General features: G+C 38.2%; 1 protein-coding gene across 5 annotated transcripts in view; it reads left to right on the top strand.

Annotated features, from left to right (window-relative positions):
• The window catches only part of col7a1 (collagen, type VII, alpha 1), a 139,539-nt gene that overhangs the window by 16,130 nt on the left and 103,937 nt on the right, over positions 1-19,472 (top strand). For all 5 annotated transcript variants that reach the window (XM_051711310.1, XM_051711307.1, XM_051711309.1 and 2 more), the window contains exons 14-35: positions 424-540; positions 1,233-1,379; positions 1,998-2,117; positions 2,245-2,511; positions 2,915-3,058; positions 3,630-3,755; positions 3,853-3,999; positions 11,021-11,146; positions 12,489-12,635; positions 12,769-12,888; positions 13,437-13,586; positions 14,305-14,441; positions 14,639-14,765; positions 15,045-15,188; positions 15,799-15,974; positions 16,190-16,219; positions 16,396-16,422; positions 17,161-17,205; positions 17,392-17,493; positions 17,589-17,660; positions 17,769-17,804; positions 17,885-17,938. In XM_051711310.1, coding sequence (XP_051567270.1) covers positions 424-540; positions 1,233-1,379; positions 1,998-2,117; positions 2,245-2,511; positions 2,915-3,058; positions 3,630-3,755; positions 3,853-3,999; positions 11,021-11,146; positions 12,489-12,635; positions 12,769-12,888; positions 13,437-13,586; positions 14,305-14,441; positions 14,639-14,765; positions 15,045-15,188; positions 15,799-15,974; positions 16,190-16,219; positions 16,396-16,422; positions 17,161-17,205; positions 17,392-17,493; positions 17,589-17,660; positions 17,769-17,804; positions 17,885-17,938 — 2,561 coding nt within the window. The remainder of the gene's footprint in view (positions 1-423; positions 541-1,232; positions 1,380-1,997; positions 2,118-2,244; positions 2,512-2,914; positions 3,059-3,629; positions 3,756-3,852; positions 4,000-11,020; positions 11,147-12,488; positions 12,636-12,768; positions 12,889-13,436; positions 13,587-14,304; positions 14,442-14,638; positions 14,766-15,044; positions 15,189-15,798; positions 15,975-16,189; positions 16,220-16,395; positions 16,423-17,160; positions 17,206-17,391; positions 17,494-17,588; positions 17,661-17,768; positions 17,805-17,884; positions 17,939-19,472) is intronic.

The raw sequence follows: 19,472 nt of genomic DNA, 5'->3' as shown, positions 1-19,472 counted from the left end.
CTTGTATTATATGCAGAAGGATCTCAAGCTAGCATGTTCAGCATTCACTTGGAGAGTTGTGTACTGAATTAAGATGTACAGATGGCCTAATATTTGGAGAGAAAATGAAGGACAGCATAATATGTCTCAAGCATATTCATTACACACAGACAGTAAGGCAGTTGCTCTTAATTTTGCCATTGACTCACTGTCTGCTAAATTAAAAACAACAGAACTCTCAATAAAGACAAAAATTCTTTCATATGAATAACAGACCGCAGCAGGTGATTGTGTGAGGGTATCTGTATACGCGTGCACGGGGGAGGAACATTCTATAAATGCAACAAAGAGCACAAACTTTGGAAAGATGGAAACAATTATTTTAATACTTTATGGGATGGGGGGAGAGAAGGCTGAAGGATGTTCAATGTGTTTGGCTTTCAGAGCACTCAGAGCAACAGGTCCTGAGAGCCACGACTACAGGACCCACCAGCATCAGATTAACCTGGAACCTTATACAGGCTGCCAGGGGCTATCGGCTGGAGTGGAAAGCTGGAGAAAGTAAGAAACTTACAATCTAACTTGCAAACATCCATTTACACATATGCATCTTGGTCAGTCCCAATATAAAAAAAATATATATAATAATAATATTAATGAAAAAAAACAATGTTTTAAGGCATTGGTCCTGGATTTAAATATTTGAAGGTTCTTTAAAATATACTTTACAGTAGAATCTCTGAACGTATATAAATAATCTTACAGTACAGACCCAATTAATTCAAAGTGTGAGTTGTGTGGCATCAAGTTCATGTCTGGCCATCTATATTCTAGTGTACTCTTAAAAGTTAGAATATAAATATATAGACTTTTAACAGATTACACATGTAAAATTCTCGTTTGATGACTCATCTTGCATTACACAGATTTTTGATCAATATAATACTCTCAAGAATGAGAATGCCCATTCCCCTATAACCATACCCTACAGATGACAAGCAATAGCAAATCATGATACATGACAAGCATTCTTATGTTAATTGTATTTAAAATATACGACAGCATTTTTCATTACACTGTCAAGCACCTTTGATTGATTAAAATTGACCAAGTACACACAAAGAAATGCTCACCTACAAACACACTCTTTTACTGAATTAAACTGTCACATTATGCACTTTATACAAGAACACACAGAGATCATAATTTTTTTTTTGATGTAACACAATTGTTGATTGGTCTGCTGACCACAGGGGGCAGAGTTCAGATGCAGGATTTCCCACAGAGCACCACCAGCTATGAGCTGAGAAGTCTGCAGCCAAGCACTGAGTACATCATAACACTATTCACACTCTATGATGGACGAGAGGAGGCTACATTCTTTTCGACCAAATCAACAGGTCAGAATAATCATTAGAAGTAATTGAAAATATAGATATGTTTCCTAGTTTAGCAGGTACATCACTTCAGGTTGTTCTGAGATGGCTAGCCCAACATTTTGTATTTCAAGTTGCTGTGGATGAAAAAGTGTTTAATGACAAATAAGTAATAATTTTGTTTATACCAAGGGACAGCTTGCTGTGTGTACAGGTATAGCCAGAATCCCTTGATTTGATGTTTTTGTTTGTGTATGTGGTCATGTGTGTTTCCATCTTTCAGTTGTTAATATGTGGATTGTGTTTAGTAGGGCAGCCAGACGGTCGTGTCACGAACCTGGGGTGATAATTTTGCTAAATATGATACAGGCCTCCCATGGTCATGGAAAACCTGGAAACATCAGGGAATTGTGATATCCAGGGCTGGAAAAATAATGGAAAGAATAAAATCCTAAAACGTAACAAAGTCATGAATATACATTTATACACTCTGTAAAAATTATTCTGCAGTAATCACAAACATCTAGATAGATCAGGAAAAGTCATGGAAATTTGCGGGAACATTGACGATAAACTGGGTAAATATTTAGGTACTGCTCCAAGAACATTTGTAATAATTGGTGGTAACTGAATGTTCAACAGGTCAACCACTAAGGGTGACCAACTTCCGTCTAGTCGGCAGCAATAGCCGACGAATCAGGATTGCATGGACTGGTGTTTCTGGGGCGACAAGTTACCGGCTTACCTGGAGACAAGGAAGCAGTAGGTGGAGCCTATGATGTAGGCCTATCTATAAAACCAGTTTGGTTTCTTTTCTTCTGTTGATAGTAGATCATTTTTGTTGTTTTAAATCAGTCAGCTGATCTCTCTTTCGTTCACTCTCTCTCAGGTGCAGAGCAATTCCATGTCCTAGGTGGCGATATCACTGTCCACACTATAGATGGGCTGCAGCCAGATGAATCTGTTATAGTGGGAATTGCCCCAGTGATTGATGGGCAGATTGGGGAAGTGGTCACTATTTCTGGTAGAACCAGTGGCCCCACTGGAACAATCACAGGACTGCGTGTCACTGAAGTTTCATCTACAAGGATACTGATATCTTGGGCTGCTGTGAATGGAGCAACAGGCTACAAAATCACTTGGCGGCAAAGTGATGGTACAGGCAACATTAAAGGAATAGTTCTCCAAAGTGAAAATTCTATCATCATCAGTTACTCACCCTTATGTTGTTTTACACCCATATGATATTTTTCTGCTGTTTAACACAAATTAAATTTTGTGGTTACTGTTTTCCATGCATTTACAATGAAAGGGGACTGAATTTTTCAAACATAAAGAACTTCAGTTTGTAGTCTGTTAGTCACACAAAGCTTTCAAAAAGACTTACATTTAAAAAATTTGTATGTGGATTTTGTATAGTTGCTGCTTTTTCACATCAAGTTTTCTCTGAATTTTAGCATATGAGCCAAACCAGATTGGTTAACTAATCCGTTAACAGCTGGTCTAAAGCTATTTGATGCTTATGTTAGTGGATTATTATATTTTTTTTCACTTCGTAGGAGTGGAAGACTCTGAGAATGTAGCTGCTGATGTGACTTCCTATACCATTGATAGACTCCAGGAAGGTGCAACATACCAAGTATTAGTCTCAGCCCTTTTTAACTCACGGGAAGGACCTGCTGCCACTGTGACTGCAAGGACAGGTAGAACTGCACAGATCTTTATAACATTGTGAATAAATTATTAAGATGCAGCCACAGAAGCACTTTAGGTACACATTAAGAAAATTTTGCATTCTTTTTGTTCTCAATGGAATATTCTGGGTTAAACTGAAGTCTAAGTGGCAAAATATATATTAAAAAATCACACTTCTAGTTTTTAGTTTTTAAATTATAGCCACAAGACTTAAACATCACATTTGAGAAGAACAGTAGCACAGATGCAAAAGGATCATTTAGATTTAACAGATCAAAAAATCAACTTATTTATTTTTTTACTGAATTGTTAATGTAAGTGCTTTAAAAAAAAATACAAGCTTCACAAATCTGCTTTTCAGTGCTCTGGTTAATTACTGTGTATTACTGTTAACATGGGTTATTTTTTTATGAAATGAGGGACAAGTTAAAATTTGTTTCCATGGTAATTGACAGCATGGCAGTAAACTTATTTTCAACCCAGAGTATTCCTTTAAAATTATTCTACAAACCCTAAGCTTTACTGAGCTCTGACTTTTAAGCTGTGTAGTTGTAATACTTTGCCTATTTTGTCCTTCAGATCAAACCACAGTGGGTCGCGTCACTAATTTGCAGGTGCTGGAGGCCCAAAGTGAGGTTGTTAGAGTCAGCTGGGTTGGAGTTCAAAATGCGACTTCATACAGAATATTCTGGAAGAGGACTGATGGTGAGATCATTTTAAGTAGCTTGTGTAATCTGTTTATATACTTTAGGCTTTCAACCGACAGTGATAAACAGTAATAGAGGTGTACATATGAATGTAGGTGGAGAGGAACGGAGTCAACTTGTTGGTGGTAATGTGACATCAGTGGATCTGAGACAGCTGGATGAAGGAGCACAATATGAGGTGAAGGTCTTGGCTGTAGTTCGGAACAGAGAGGGCCCACCTGTCTCTGTCAGAGTCACTACGGGTGAGTGCTGTTTGACTGTGATGTCTCTGATAATGAGGCTGGTCAAATATATAACAGTGGTTGTTTATTTCTGCATATTTTAAAACAAAATGAAAATGAACTTTTATTAGTCATTTTATTCACTGGCTACTGATTACCCAGCATATTTTAAAGTGGCCCCCAAGCTAAGTAATTTGAGTACCCTTCATGTATAAATTGAATAACTTATACGGATCACTGTATACATGCATTACAGAATAAAGAACAAAAACAAAAATAATGCAACTTGAACGTAAAGTGTGCACAGTTTAACACATTATACCACTCCACAACAGTAATGTTAAAACATAATAGGAAGATACATTTACAGCGATTATAAATGAATACTTATTGATGAAATATTTTAGAATATCTTAGAGCTTCTCATAAAAGTACAACAAAATTGTGGAAACCTGTAGTAATCAAAACAAACCAAAGATCAACAAGGGTTAACAGAATCCTCAAACAACAAGTTCGGAAGATAACCAAAGTTTAGCTGTCAGGAATGGTAGAGGAAATGGCAGGACTCAAATGCAGAGTAGCATAATGGGCTTTTATTACTCACAAAATTAAAAAATAAAAAAATAAAAAAAAAAACTATCCCAAAGGGGGAAAAAAAAGGGAGAGTCCAGGGTGACACAACGATGACAGGCTGGAGCAAGGAACCAACAGTAATCCACATAAACCAGGGAACACGACCGACAGAGACCTAACAGGGGATATAAACACCAGCAACAACCCATAATGAACTGGCAAAAGTCAGAGCACAAAGGGAGAATAAATAAGGAAGCAAAGGAGGAGGGTAACAAGGGAGGCAGGTGGAACTAATAACAAGATAACAGGGCAAACGAAGTGGGGGGGTGGAGGGGTATCACTCAAGACAGACAGATACAAACAATAGACATGAGTGCATGCTGCCAGAGTGACACAAGAACAACATACACTCGTACTAGACAACAACAACACAAGAGAACATATGACAAAACCAAAAGGCAAGCCATGTATTCTCCACACAAGACACAGACTAGACAAAACATGGAATCACAGCACACGAGACAGGACAGAAGTGCCTGGACTCAGCCACCAAGTAAATAAAACTGAACCAATTGGGGGGTATTCCAGAAAGCAGGGTTAACTTACCGTCACAGATACCCTGAACTCTCAGTTGATTTACCCAAAACTTGCTTACTGTTGTGGGTTCCAGAACACCTGCGCAGGGTTTGAAACTCAGAGTTTGTGCGCATTCTCTGTGAACTCAGAAAGGCATTCTCAGCAGATCACCGAATCTGTGAGTCACCACGGAAACAGACGCTAAGAAGAAAGGCGCGCCATATTTCAGTGAAGCAGAACATGAAGTTTTAATGACTTTAAACAAGCATTATTTCATCTTCACCCGTAATAGGGATAGGAGCTACATTGGTTTAGGACTGAGAGTTTGCTTTACAGAAATTATACTGAATCATTGCCTTTTTAAATTAATAAAACTATAAAGTTCTACCGTACATATAAAAGCTTAATTAAACATTAATATTAGACCTCTCTCACATTAATGTTTAATAGGTTGACCGTTATGTTATTTGTTTGCACTGAACTTCATTATAATTGTTAACATTCATATTCTATTAATACAGTGCATCCGGAAAGTATTCACTGCGCTTCACTTTTTCCACATTTTGTTATGTTACAGCCTTATTCCAAAATGGATTCAATTCATTATTTTCCTCAAAATTCTACAAACAATACCCCATAATGACAACATGTTAAATTATTAAAAATATTATTAAAATAAAAAATTTTAATAATAAAAATAAAATTAATAATAATAATTTTAATAATTAAAAATAAAAAACGAAAAAAATCACATGTACATAAGTATTCACAGCCTTTGCCATGACACTCAAAATTGAGCTCAAGTGCATCCTGTTTCCACTGATCATCCTTGAGATGTTTCTACAACTTGATTGGAGTCCACCTGTGGTAAATTCAGTTGATTGGACATGATTTGGAAAGGCTCACACCTGTCAATATAAAGTCCCACAGTTAACAGTGCATGTCAGAGCACAAACCAAGCCATGAAGTCCAAGGAATTGTCTGTAGACCTCCGAGACAGGATTGTATTGTGGCACAGATCTGGGGAAGGGTACAGAAAAATTTCTGCAGCATTGAAGGTCCCAATGAGCACAGTGGCCTCCATCATCCATAAATGGAAGAAGTTTGGAACCACCAGGACTCTTCCTAGAGCTGGCCACCCAGCCAAACTGAGTGATCGGGGGAGAAGGGCCTTAGTCAGGGAGGTGACCAAGAACCCGATGGTCACTCTGACAGAGCTCCAGCGTTTCTCTGTGGAGCGAGGAGAACCTTCCAGAAGAACAACCATCTCTGCAGCACTCCACCAATCAGGCCTGTATGGTAGAGTGGCCAGACGGAAGCCACTCCTCAGTAAAAGGCACATGACAGCCCACCTGGAGTTTGCCAAAAGGCACCTGAAGGACTCTCAGACCTTGAGAAACAAAATTTTCTGGTCTGATGAAACAAAGATTGAACTCTTTGGCCTGAATGGCAAGCGCCATATCTGGAGGAAACCAGGCACCGCTCATCACCTGGCTAATACCATCCCTACAGTGAAGCATGGTGGTGGCAGCATCATGCTGTGGGGATGTTTTTCAGCAGCAGGAACTGGGAGACTAGTCAGGATTGAGGGAAAGATGAATGCAGCAATGTACAGAGACATCCTTGATGAAAACCTGCTCCAGAGCACCCTGGACCTCAGACTGGGGTGAAGGTTCATCTTCCAACAGGACAACGACCCTAAGCACACAGCCAAGATAACAAAGGAGTGGCTCCGGGACAACTCTGTGAATGTCCTTGAGTGGCCCAGCCAGAGCCCAGACTTGAACCCGATTGAACATCTCTGGAGAGATCTGAAAATGGCTGTGCACCGACGCTCCCCATCCAACCTGATGGAGCTTGAGAGGTCCTGCAAAGAAGAATGGGAGAAACTGCCCAAAAATAGGTGTGCCAAGCTTGTAGCATCATACTCAAAAAGACTTGAGGCTGTAATTGGTGCCAAAGGTGCTTCAACAAAGTACTGAGCAAAGGCTGTGAATACATACAGTATGTACATGTGATTTTTTTATTTATTTATTTATTTTTTTCGTATTTTTTTTTTTTATAAATTTGCAAAGATTTCAAACAAACTTCTTTCACGTTGTCATTATGGGGTATTGTTTGTAGAATTGAGGAAAATAATGAATTTAATCCATTTTGGAATAAGGCCGTAACATAACAAAATGTGGAAAAAGTGAAGTGCTGTGAATACTTTCCGGATGCACTGTATTATGATAATAGGCTATAGGTTTACTCTATATTTTATTTTAAGATTAATTTTAATGGTATTTACCAAGATCTGTGCATGCTAATTTTATTTTACTGTATGTCATGTGAACTGAATGTATTTCCTTTATTTTTAATACCATTTGATGTACCCAGTTGGGATTTCTAAAAACTTCATATCACCTTTAATTTCCCACAGTTGCTGATGGTCTCATTGTATTAATAGACCCTCTTTCAATTGTAAGATCTCCCAGAGTTGTCATCATTATCCACTGATATAATGTAATGTTTTTTAGTAGGCCACACATGATTATTCATGTACATTATAATGGCAGTTTTCCACTGCACGTTACGGTTCGACTCGACTCTGCTCGCTTTACTTTTCTGAGCTTGCTTTTCCACTGCAGTTTAGTGCCGCCTCAACGTGGTTGGGATTATAGGCTGATCGTCATAGTTGCGCCTCCTCTACTGCCGTGACAGCATCTTAAACACAACACAAACATTACTGACCATAAACAATAACACGACCGCTAGCTGTTAGCTACTAGCTCATTGTGTTACATTAAGCAGTTGTTGCATGGTGATTTTACACAAGTGTAACAGTTAAATTGGCCTGGCTGTTTTAGAAGCAAGCTTTCCAGTAGCTGGTCAACTAAATAAAGTGAAGCTTTCAAGCAGAATATAGAGTTAACGTAACAAAACGTACCAACCTCCATCGTGGATTTCAACAACACCGAGTCCAGGGCACTCTCCCTCCCATTGCTTGCTGGTCTATTGCCATTGATAGCGTCCATTTGGTTGAACCACTTCCACTTGAAGAAGACACGCGTCACGTGTAGGAGGAGTCAGGAAGCGCGTCATTGTTTACATTGTTTTTTTTATTTATTATTATTTGAAAAACATTTTTTTTATTTATTTATATTGTTTTTTAATTGTTTTGGACTGTTTTGGTTTGTGAACGGCACAAGTTTCTCTTGTAAACAATGACGCGTGATGCGTGACCTTACCAACGAGCTTATGTCATCCTTCTCATGAGCGCACATCACAGAGATGTAGCGAAGCGAACATTTGTAGTTAAAAATTATATAAGTATTGTTTTGTTTCTAAAAATAATCAATCGTTTGCATTCAGAAGAACTTTATTTGTCGATTTGTCGAGTGCTGTGGATTATTTTGAGGCACCCTAAATATGCATTTTGGACCATCAAAAAATGGAGGATATTCACTTGCATTGTTTAGAGGAGGAGGCCTGAAATGAAATCCTAAAAGTCTTAAATTCTGTTTTGATGAAGAAAGAAACTCAGATACATCTTGGATGGCCTGAGTGTGAGTAAATTATCAGCAAATTTGAATTTTTGGGTGAACTGTTCCTTTAACTGAGATGTTCAGTTATCTGAGGTGTATGGTATCTGCTATCACGCCGATGATATGGGCACATGACTTGTCATTTGCGTACGTCATGTTGATCTCAACGCCGTTCATTTTCATGAGCTGCAACATGGGTTTAAATTTAGTGAAGGCGAGCTCTTCTTTGGCGATGGTGTATGTGGTGTTAAATTTCATGTTCAGCTCTGCCAATCCGACAGCATTCTGACGATTAAAAGCTTCAACAATCGCACCACTTGTCCCAGCATTTCTTGTGCTTGGCGCTCTCCCCGTGTTTAATCAAGTTCTCGTGCTTAAAATGTGTGGATTCAGTAGCGAACGCAGTGTTACCTGCACCTCTGTCCCACAGGCTTTACAGTGAACGCAGTGCATTGAGCCATTTTCATAGCGGAGCCACTCAAAGTCTTTCAGCCACTCTCTCCGAAAACTGTAAGCCTTCTTTTCCGCTGGTGGATCCACATTCACCACATGATCGCCATCACCAACTCCAGGAGTTACATTATCTGTAACTTTAGGCGGCTTACAAAAGAAATCTCTCAGTGTTCTTTTCATCTTCTCTCTTCAGCTCTTTACATTTCGTGCGCTTATTGGCTCCCTGTTACGTGACAACGGAGCGCGGTGAAAGGGAGTGATTGATGGCTAATATTAACCAATCTAAAATCTGCATTAAAGTTAAGAATGTAAAGATGAAGTTTAATTGGTTATGTAACGTTGAATAGAATGGTGGACTGGTCACTGTATCAGCTCACAGCAGGCACATAGTGCAGTAATTAGCGAACGTTTTGTAGAGAAATGAAAACAGGTCGCACCACAACAGTTATTTGCACTTGCACAAATGCTCCCAAATATATTTTGAGGTCGCACAGATAACATTTCGGGAGCATATGGACCAAAATGGTCGCAATTTCGAGCCTTACCTCTATATCTTTGGTCTGTGAAATTATCACATTATCTAGTTAGTGAAGAAGAATAACGAGTGAATTAATTGCTTAAACTTTTAATTGGCAGACATTATCTACATATTGATACTATGTGTAACACAGCTTCTCAGCGGAAGGGAAGGAGAACACAGGGAAGTGGGTTTTCCAGGTTCAGGTAAGACTTTTAATCGGCCACTGGAGTACTTTACAACTTCACAAACACGTAGTCACTCAAACACTTCAACTTCACAGGCATGTAGTTACTTAAACACATCAGCTTCTCAAACACAATAGATTAAACGCAACAGCTTCAGGAGCACCGTGGCCTTCCTTGTGCCAGACTCTCTCTTCCCTCTGCTGGTGGTGTGGCTGTTTATATGCCGCTCTCCCCATGCTCACTGGAATTAGAAACAGGTGTTAAACATGATCTAGCTCAGGTGCAAACGCCCTTACCGCTTTCTCTCTCTCCGGACGGACGCTTGGCCACGTCCCCGCTGCCACACTATGGAATGTAATTTTATAAGTAACATTAATATTCATTGACTGAAGGAACTGTAAATAGGATGTGGATGCTATAGTAATTTTATTCTATAAAATTTATAGAATAAAATAATAATTTATTAGAAGGGCTAAATATAAATACATAAAGCCCTGTCTTCACAGTGAAGAGTGTAGGGGACTTTCCAATGTGTTCTGTTGTAAAACATATTACAGAATTAAAGCCTTCCCATTAAAAGTTAAAGCACAATGTACACAGTTTGTTCACTTTTGAATGCAAATCTGCGGTTTGAGACTGGAAATGCCAGGGAAAAGAAGATTTGTGAGGTAAAGATTGCAGTTTACGGTAATATTGCTTTAAAAGTATAATATTGTGAGTAATCTGAACTTTCTCGCCCACTGTGCCACTATTAAAAGGGCACACATGTGCTCTGAAATGTACTAACATCTACCTGAAATAAACTAACTCTGGAACATAACCTACTCCGGAGCAGGTTATGTTCAGAGAGTAAGTTGCTATGGCTACTAACATACCCTGAAAGTTCCCTCAGTTTTTGGAACTGAAAGCTGAGGTTATCTGCTTATTCTGAGTAAACTTCCCCCAGGTAAGTCACTTAACCTGCTTTCTGGAATACCCCCCTGAAGTGACTGAATCCAGACACAAGACAGAGACTAATAAGTCGAGAGTGTCAGGGTTCTGCCACAAATGTCAGGAAGACAAAACTAAGGGCAGAATGCTGACATTAACAGTATCCTATGAAGGAAGGAAAAATGGCACCAGAATAACATTTTGTAGATGTCCAGATAAACATTGATCAAGTGATGTTACCTTATGAATGTGTCTGGAATTTACTGTTTGTTGACTAGGGGAGGTACAGAAGGAGACTGTGGAGGGCTTGCATGTGTTGGATTCGACCCCAGGGGGGCTGCGTATTATCTGGAGATCAGTGAGGGGAGCCAGGGCATATCGAATCTATTGGAGGTCCTCACAAGGTACTGACACACGTGGGGGGGCTTTTTAAAAACAATTCTGGATTGATCCACAAAAATACATACATCTGAGTTTTACATGAATTATTAAATATTCTCCTTGTTAAATCATACTCCGGACAAGACATTACAGATATAGACCATTTCAAGAACTATTCGTCGGTTTAAGGAAGTGACATCATTGTTCCTTTAACATTTCCTACTAGATGTCATTCTCATTCAAAACAACAGCGGGAGGCGCTTCATTCATAGTGACTAACACAATTGTCATAAAATGTCATTGTTAAAATGTGGACCATGTTGTTTGGGGACTGGATGCTCCCTGGATGCCTGAACTAATGGAAATTGAAGTGTTTAGATCTCTGAAAAGCACAATGGATGCATGAACTGCATCAGTGAAGCGAGACAGCTGGATACTTACAGTGCAAACAGCACACATCTTATCTCTGGTAGGTGAACTAAATTTATGCCAGCTAATTGTAAGTTTGATAGGTAGAGCTCTAAAACTGACTTTAGATTTTAGCTCCCATTATAATGAATGAAGCTGCACAAGTCATTTACTACTACATTTAGTCTTTTATCCAAAACGACACAAAAAAATAAATCCTTACCTTGTCCGCAGGTCACGCAGACAGCTTCATTGTACTGCTTCATTGATTATAATAGGAGCGATCCAATATTAGGGAAGTAATTGTGAGCATCTCAACTATAATATAATTTCATCTGCTCTCTCGTGTAGACGCTCAGTATCAACAACATATCTGGATAAGTCACTTCAGGTAAACATTTGATGTTCTTTAAGAAAATATGTTAACTCGGAGCCTTATTTAAAGGATCCGGTAATGATACCGGAAGAGCTCCCAGGCCAGTAGCATTAAATCCTTTGTTATAGTTTACATCCTTGAAATGGTCTATAGGTAAGCGCCATGTGGTGTGAAGCACTGCAAATCTGCAGTGCCATATACCATGAAAAGGTGTGCTTACTCTGTGCAAACAAACATATTGAACACGGGAGCTTTCTGATGTGTCTAAAATATACTGTAGCCGTGGACAACAAGGCTGTTTTATTATACAACATTCTTAAAGCTAACAACTAACCAATAATCCATTATATTAATATATATATATATATATATATATATATATATATATATATATATATATATATATAAAATATAATTTATATGGCTTTTGTGCTGAACCCTTTACACAGAATTTGGCAATAAGCCAGCCTAACTTGCCAGTCATTTGCACCCCTACGGTTTTGGTGTTGTGACTTCCTGAATTAAAATCGGACCTTCAGGTGCCTAAAGATTCTCAGCCCTAATTACAATGGTTTACTTAGGTGAATCTGAATCAAGTCGTCTCATTAGTGGTGATGCAACCTCATATACCCTTGATGGACTTCGCCCTGGTTTGAGCTACACTGTAAGATTGTCTGCTGTGGTGGAAAGTGGAGAGACTGAAGCTGCCACCATCCAGGCATCCACTGGTACACGCACAACACACATCTCAGTTTGGCTTTGCCCACAAACACCACTGCATCACATATCTTTCTATGTTTTCCTTTGGCTTTCTCTGTCTCTCCCTAGTGTCTTTCTCTCATGTTTTTGACACTCTTTTAGATGCCCTGCTACCTGTGACAGGTTTAAGTGTGATGGACAGTACAGAAAATTCTGTTCTTTTGAGCTGGTCACCAGTAACAGGAGCCACAGGCTATATTTTACGCTGGAGAGAGGAGAGAGGTGAGGCAGGGAATTGACTTCTAAAAAGACAGCACAATTGATTTGTTGTTCTGGTAACACTTTACAATAAGTTTCCATTTGTTAACATTAGCTAATTACATTAGTTAACATGAACTATCAATGAACCATACTTTTACAGCAGTTGTTAATCTTAGTTAATGTTAATTTCAGCATAAACTAATATGTGTTTTCTTTGCACTGCAAGATCATTCTTAAGACACATACATTTACCTGAGAAGCAAATCTGCAAAATACATTCCTATTCAGAGAATATACAGTACCTTAAATTAAGTAAATTTGTTTTACCCCATTGACAAAAAGCTTTTTCTTATTTTAAGCACAAACCTCACAAGATGTATTCATAGTGTGCTTGAAGAAAAAAAAAAAAAAAAAAACGGGTTTTAATATCTTATGAAGATTTGCCTCTCATTAAAAAAAAAAAAAAAATATTAGTTAAGAAAATTATAATTTTTTTTGCAGTAAGTTTTTTTTGTTGCATTGATATTTGGTAACTAGTCCCATGTTCTTCCTCTCTATATCTATCTTAGACACAGGATCTGGTCAGTCTGTGACGCTGCCCGGTACAGCCAGTTCTTTCCGTGTGATTGGTTTGCGGCTGGGCCGTCGGTACCGCTTCTCTGTGCAGCCCACCTTCCAGAACCAGGTCGGACCTGAGAGCAGTGTGGAGGAGCGCACAGGTTACACAATTTCTTAATTCCTTTTTTTATCTCACTCCTTGATTTCTTCACACTAGGAATGTCCCATTTAATTTAGTGTATATTTTAATAAGAATTATCAATCAATTAATTGATTAATCATTAACTGTTATAATAAATGCAAGTGGAGGACTGAGAGTTTTGGTATTTTCCTCTTAATAAAGAGGAAATATTAATTCTGAAGTATTTTAATGCATTTATATTTAGTATATAGCTCATTTGTTTAATTTACCATTATTTTATTACTGATTTATTTATGTATTTTATTTTTTGCCAGGCCGTTATTGTAAATAAGAATTCTGTTCTTAAGTGACTTTCCTGGTTAAAAAAGGTTAAATTAAATAAAAATGACTTTTAATAATAATGTTGAGAGAAAATACAGATCAGACTCTTTCTCCAATAAAACTTTACTATATGGATTGTTTTATATTTAGACAGTCCTTTTGACTTTGAACTTTGAAGGCAAATTATAGTATGCGGTGTGAATACAGTACATAGCATACTATGTGCTCATGTGCTTGTTGTCACTGACTTTAACACTCTATCACTGTGTTTGAAGTGAACATAATTATATTTATAGAGAAAGATGTTGTGATTGCACTGCAGTGAGGATTTTACACACTTGATTAATTACGACATTGATCTCCTGATTCTTTAATTATATTCCTTGCTGAATATGTTTTGCACATCAATGTCTTAGTGTGTGTTGGAGGGCGTTTGGATGTGGTATTTCTTGTCCCTGCATCTCGTGACCGCTCTGGCCTGGCGGCACCTGTGTTGTCTTTGCTGGCCAGTGCTGCTGGATCCTTCACATCTATTGGACCCAGAGACTCCCAGGTGTGTTCTTTCAGAGAGTCTTATATGTACAACCTCTATTACCTGTTCTCCTGAGCATTTTGGTTGTGTGTTCAGATTCTTTCTGATCAGTTGTAATGGTGCATTTATTTGTGTGTGCTATGAAGGCCTCCTCCTTTGACTGAGTGCATGAGTGTGAACAGTGTGAATGAAGTACTTGTAATACCTCTTTGCTCCAGATGGGAATGGTGGTGTACAGTGAAGATCCAAAAGTGCGTTTCCTCCTCAATCGTCATAGCAACAACGAGACCCTTCTGCAGGAGATTCAGTCCACCCCTTTCAATGATAGACCAGGAAATAATATAGGTCTGTTTGTGTGTCTGTGTGTGTCTTAAACCTCACTTAAAATGTATATGAAGTATGTTTGCTGTGTTGTGTTTGTTTACCAAAATACTGGTATATACAGTATATAAGACTTTTTATTAATTAAGACTTACTGTAATTAATAAATAAAAAATTAAGATTTTTTAACTATTTATTTACTCATTAAATTGTGTCTGTGAAGTCACGAGTGAAGTTGCCATTCAGTTGGCATTTTTGTGTATGGGTGCACTGGGATTGTCTGTAGTCTGCTTTTATGTGTAGGCCGGGCAGTGACGTTCGCTCGACAGTTTCTGCTGAGTGCGTCGGCAGGTCGAAGGTCAGGGGTTCCCGGTGTGGTTGTCATTATCGCTGACGAGAAATCAACCAGTGATGTCAGCCAGCCTGCTGCTGCTGTTAGAGCTGATGGTGAGCCACACCAAACCAGTCCCAACCATACACACATTTTCAAACACAAACACACACACATAAATTTGTGCAGACATCCTACAGATGCAGTGATTTTTAAACAGAGGTAATAATTTTACTATACCCTAACCCTACCGCTAAACCTAATCCTCACAGAAACTTGTTTATTGTAATAGATATAAAGCAATACATAGTTTGACTTTCAATTTATGAGCCTTTTAAACTATTAATGTCCTCACTAGTCATTTTTTAATCATTCTTCACTTAATTATTGAAGACATTTTCAAAAATGTGGCCCTCTGAACAAACTAGTGTACAACAAATTAGTACACAGACAGGCTCACAATTGTGTTGTATCATGATGGGGACTTTCCATTTATGTCTGTTGTTTTTATACTGAGCTACTGTATAGATATTTTCTATCTTCTTAATATTGTTTTCTATTCCCTACCTACAGTACATCATTAAGTATGTTTATTAAGCCGTTTTCCTTGTGAGGACATTTGGTCCCCACAATGTAGGCAACAACAACATACACAGAAAACCATTACGACTGCTCTGTCCCTTGTCCATATCGGCAGGTTAGCACTATAATATCTCTGTCCCTCAGGTGTGACAGTGTTGGCGGTAGGAATTGGACGTGGAGACCCTGGAGAACTGCGTTTGGCAGTGACTGATGGCAGCACTCAGAATCTGCTCTATGCTCAAGACGCAAATCAGCTCTACAGTCTCCACTCTGACCTGGCAGACCTCCTCTGTGGCCTTGCACGAGGGACCGGAGTCACGGTCATATCAAATCCATCTGTCATAAATGTTGTATCATAAATCTTTTTTATTTTGCTCCCTAGTCAAGCATGTCAGTGTCATTATTATTCTTCTTTAGCAGAAGGTTTGTGCAGTATATTTTAGAGATATTTCAAACTGAATTAATAATCTCTTTTGGTGTGGAAAAAGAAGACCTGAGATAGAAAAGACTTATTGTGATTGGTTGTCTCTTTTAGACGGGGCCTTGTACTGTTGAATGTCCCAGGGTAAGGGTATATGGAAAAGACACACTCATACACAAACACCTAGACATTATGACAAAGAATATATACTGTACGTACACACAAGCAAACTTTTGTTTACATTTGCAAACAAATTTACCATATAACATAAAGTTAGTTTGACCTGTTTTTTATTATTTATTTTTTTATATATTTTGCAGGGTGCTAAAGGGGAACAGGGACAGAAGGTAAAACTACTACTTTAAGCCAAAATGACCAAAATAATAATTGTGATGTTCACAATCCAAGTGCATCCTTTTTCTAAAGTCAGCACATGCAAAGCTGTGTATAGCTAATTTTAAAATAACTCCAAGTTAGTCCTTGTAGACTTATTGTCATTGTTATTTCCTGTAGTATTCTGTCAATACACTCCCCATAGGAAAAGCAATCTCTTTATCTCAATTGTTTCGTCTACACAGCAGTACAATTAAATGGAGAGCAAATGAAGACTTGCTGCAGGTTCTTGCTGAGGAAAAAAGCCTAGTAATCTAATATGCGTCTCCTCTCAAATTTCAGAAGAGATCTCAATAATCTTGTTGCCTGTGCTCAGATTTGCCAAGATAGCAAATTCTGTCATCAAATGATTTCTGACATCATAGATTTCAATTGAACTAAAAAGTTTTTATCAAATTCTTCCAAGACCAAGTCATCTGGGCTTTGCTAGCCACATTAATTTTATTGCTCTGTACTGTTACTGTATGTCACTAATTGTCTCATTTGTTTCTATTTACCATTAAATCTCATCTGAGGAATTTTAGGAGAAACATCTGAGACAAAATTGATACTTAAATAAATCATAAGTGAGAACTCCTTGAAGTCTCCTGAGCTGTAAAAGAGCAACCTCTGAGAATTTTTTCCCCTCCTGGTTTATAACTAGTATTTGTTATATAAATTGTGTGTGTGTGTGTGTGTGTGTGTGTGTGTAGGGTGAGAGGGGCAGAGATGGAGTGGATGGAAGGAAAGGCGAGCCTGTAAGTTAGTCTGCATACACAAACCTTTGCTTTGTGAACAGTATGTACATCCACACTCTTTGCTTTATTAATCACTGCTTAGAGGCATTGGCATTGCTTAGAGGTGTTTTCTTTGTTTAAAACTGGATATCCTTCTGAGTAAATGTCTGTCTGCTTGTGTTTGTTTATTTTATTTTTGTTTGTTAGGGTCGTGATGGTCTACCTGGTCGTGAGGGCCCCAGAGGACCAGAGGGGCCTCCAGGTCAACCTGTTAGCAGTCTAGGAGTGAGAGGAGAGAAAGGAGAGAGAGTGAGTAAAATATGCACTTAAACAAACACACTTATGTGCAGACACACATATGTATGTTGTCTTGCTGTCTTCCTCTCTGTCTCCCCCCTTCTCAGGGTTTCCCAGGTCTGGACGGCAGTCCAGGTGTTCCAGGTCGCCCGGGTACACCTGGTGCAGTTGGACTTCCAGTAAGACAACAGGAAAATTGTTACTGTTATTTTTTAAAGTCTGAATGATTGTTAAAATTGAAGAGGTTATAATTGTTTTACATGTCTGATGTGATTCTGTTGTGATAGGGTAGTCTGGGAATACCAGGTGTTAGAGGAGACCCTGTGAGTACTCACTAACACTCACACACACAAACACACAGTCTATACACACACTTTTATTAAATGTCTTTTTTGTTTCACAGGGAGAACAAGGTATTGCAGGTCCTCAGGGGTTGAAAGGAGAGAAAGGTGAAAGGGTAAGAGTGATTTAAAGGCTCTTGCAGCTCTACAACTTTATTACATAAATATAACAGCATGAGAATCGTCAGTTTAGCACTTAGTTTCAAATTCACTTAACAGTTGCACACCTTTTATGCACTGTATTTCAGTGCAATACTCTGCTATGTCTGCTTCCTACAATCCAGTTTATCCAGGTGCTAAATGGGCTAAAATAGTGTTTAAAAATTAAAATAATTGTCATTGCAGCATGAACACACCTCCCTTCCTGTTAATTAGCCTTATTATAGATTATACGTAATTCACAAACTGAGCATTATTTACCATACCTTATCTTACCGTACCTTATTATTTACCCCTTTGGTTACCGCTGCTTGCTCTGACAAGCTTTGCAGAACTTTCCATAGGAATAAATGGGAGACTGCTGTGAACAGCATGGTTTTTGGTGAAATATTCTCATAAACTGAATGGTTAATATTCTTATGTGGATTGGAATTAAGAATGACATTTTAAAGCATAATTTTATTTGTAAAAGAAGTAGTTAAATTACACAGTATTTTATTTTGAAAACTGTGGAAACTGTGAATCAGAATTGAGGGAAACAATTATCACAGTCACTTGAAAAGAGAAATGTATCATTTGGTAGCGTTTTCACAGCTGATAACATTAGTGTTAGTAAACAGAACTGAACATAACATCTCATAACACACTCACTATAATGCTGGGAACTCTTTATCATCTATTGCCTCTACAACAACCTAAATCAATACATGAATGAATTATTGTTAAGTTACTAGCTTTAATTTACCATAGAGCAAATGTAGGTGTCCTTGCTGATGTTATGTTTGTTCATGTGGAAATGAAGGATGACAGTTTAATCCATAGAATGCTCTTCTTGAGATGTATTTAAAGATTTTTATTTTTTTAAAGAAAGAACAAACAAATAAAACAAACATTTATTCTGTAGGTATCCTCTCTATGTACCTTGTGTCACTACTACAAGTGACCAGACAGCAACTTGCAACAACAGGCAAATTTAAATTTGTAAATATTTTGGATAATTTCTTTGAAATTCCACTTAAAACTACTCAAACACATAATATTCCCATAGACTCTGGTTGGAAAAAAGCAAACTATTGTCAGAGAAGTGGTGGAATGCAACAGGTGCTAAGATAGGTTTGGTCAAAAATGCTTTTAAGGTGGGGCTCATCAAAGGACCAATTTACGTTGCTGTCATGAATCCCGCCTTTGTTGTTCCTCCCGCTCACCACCAGAGGGCTCCATCACCTGGGGATTGACTTTAACTCTCTGGACTCCATTTCCCATAATCCCCATACCTGTCACTGATTACCTACTCAGCTATTTAAGTCTCACTGTCACTCTCTATCATTGCGAAGTCTTGTTTTGCCCTGGCTGACATTTCTAAGCGTTCTCTGAGTCTTTGCATTATCTGTGTATGATCCTGGACTGTTTACCCTGTTTTGACCCATTTCTGCCTGCCTACTACTACTGCCTTGTTTTTTATTTATTTTTTTATTAACAATTGTTATTGAT

The sequence above is a fragment of the Myxocyprinus asiaticus genome, chromosome 12 (assembly GCF_019703515.2).
Source record: "Myxocyprinus asiaticus isolate MX2 ecotype Aquarium Trade chromosome 12, UBuf_Myxa_2, whole genome shotgun sequence".
Classification (NCBI taxonomy): domain Eukaryota; kingdom Metazoa; phylum Chordata; class Actinopteri; order Cypriniformes; family Catostomidae; genus Myxocyprinus; species Myxocyprinus asiaticus.
This window is presented reverse-complemented; position numbering and strand designations above follow the sequence as displayed.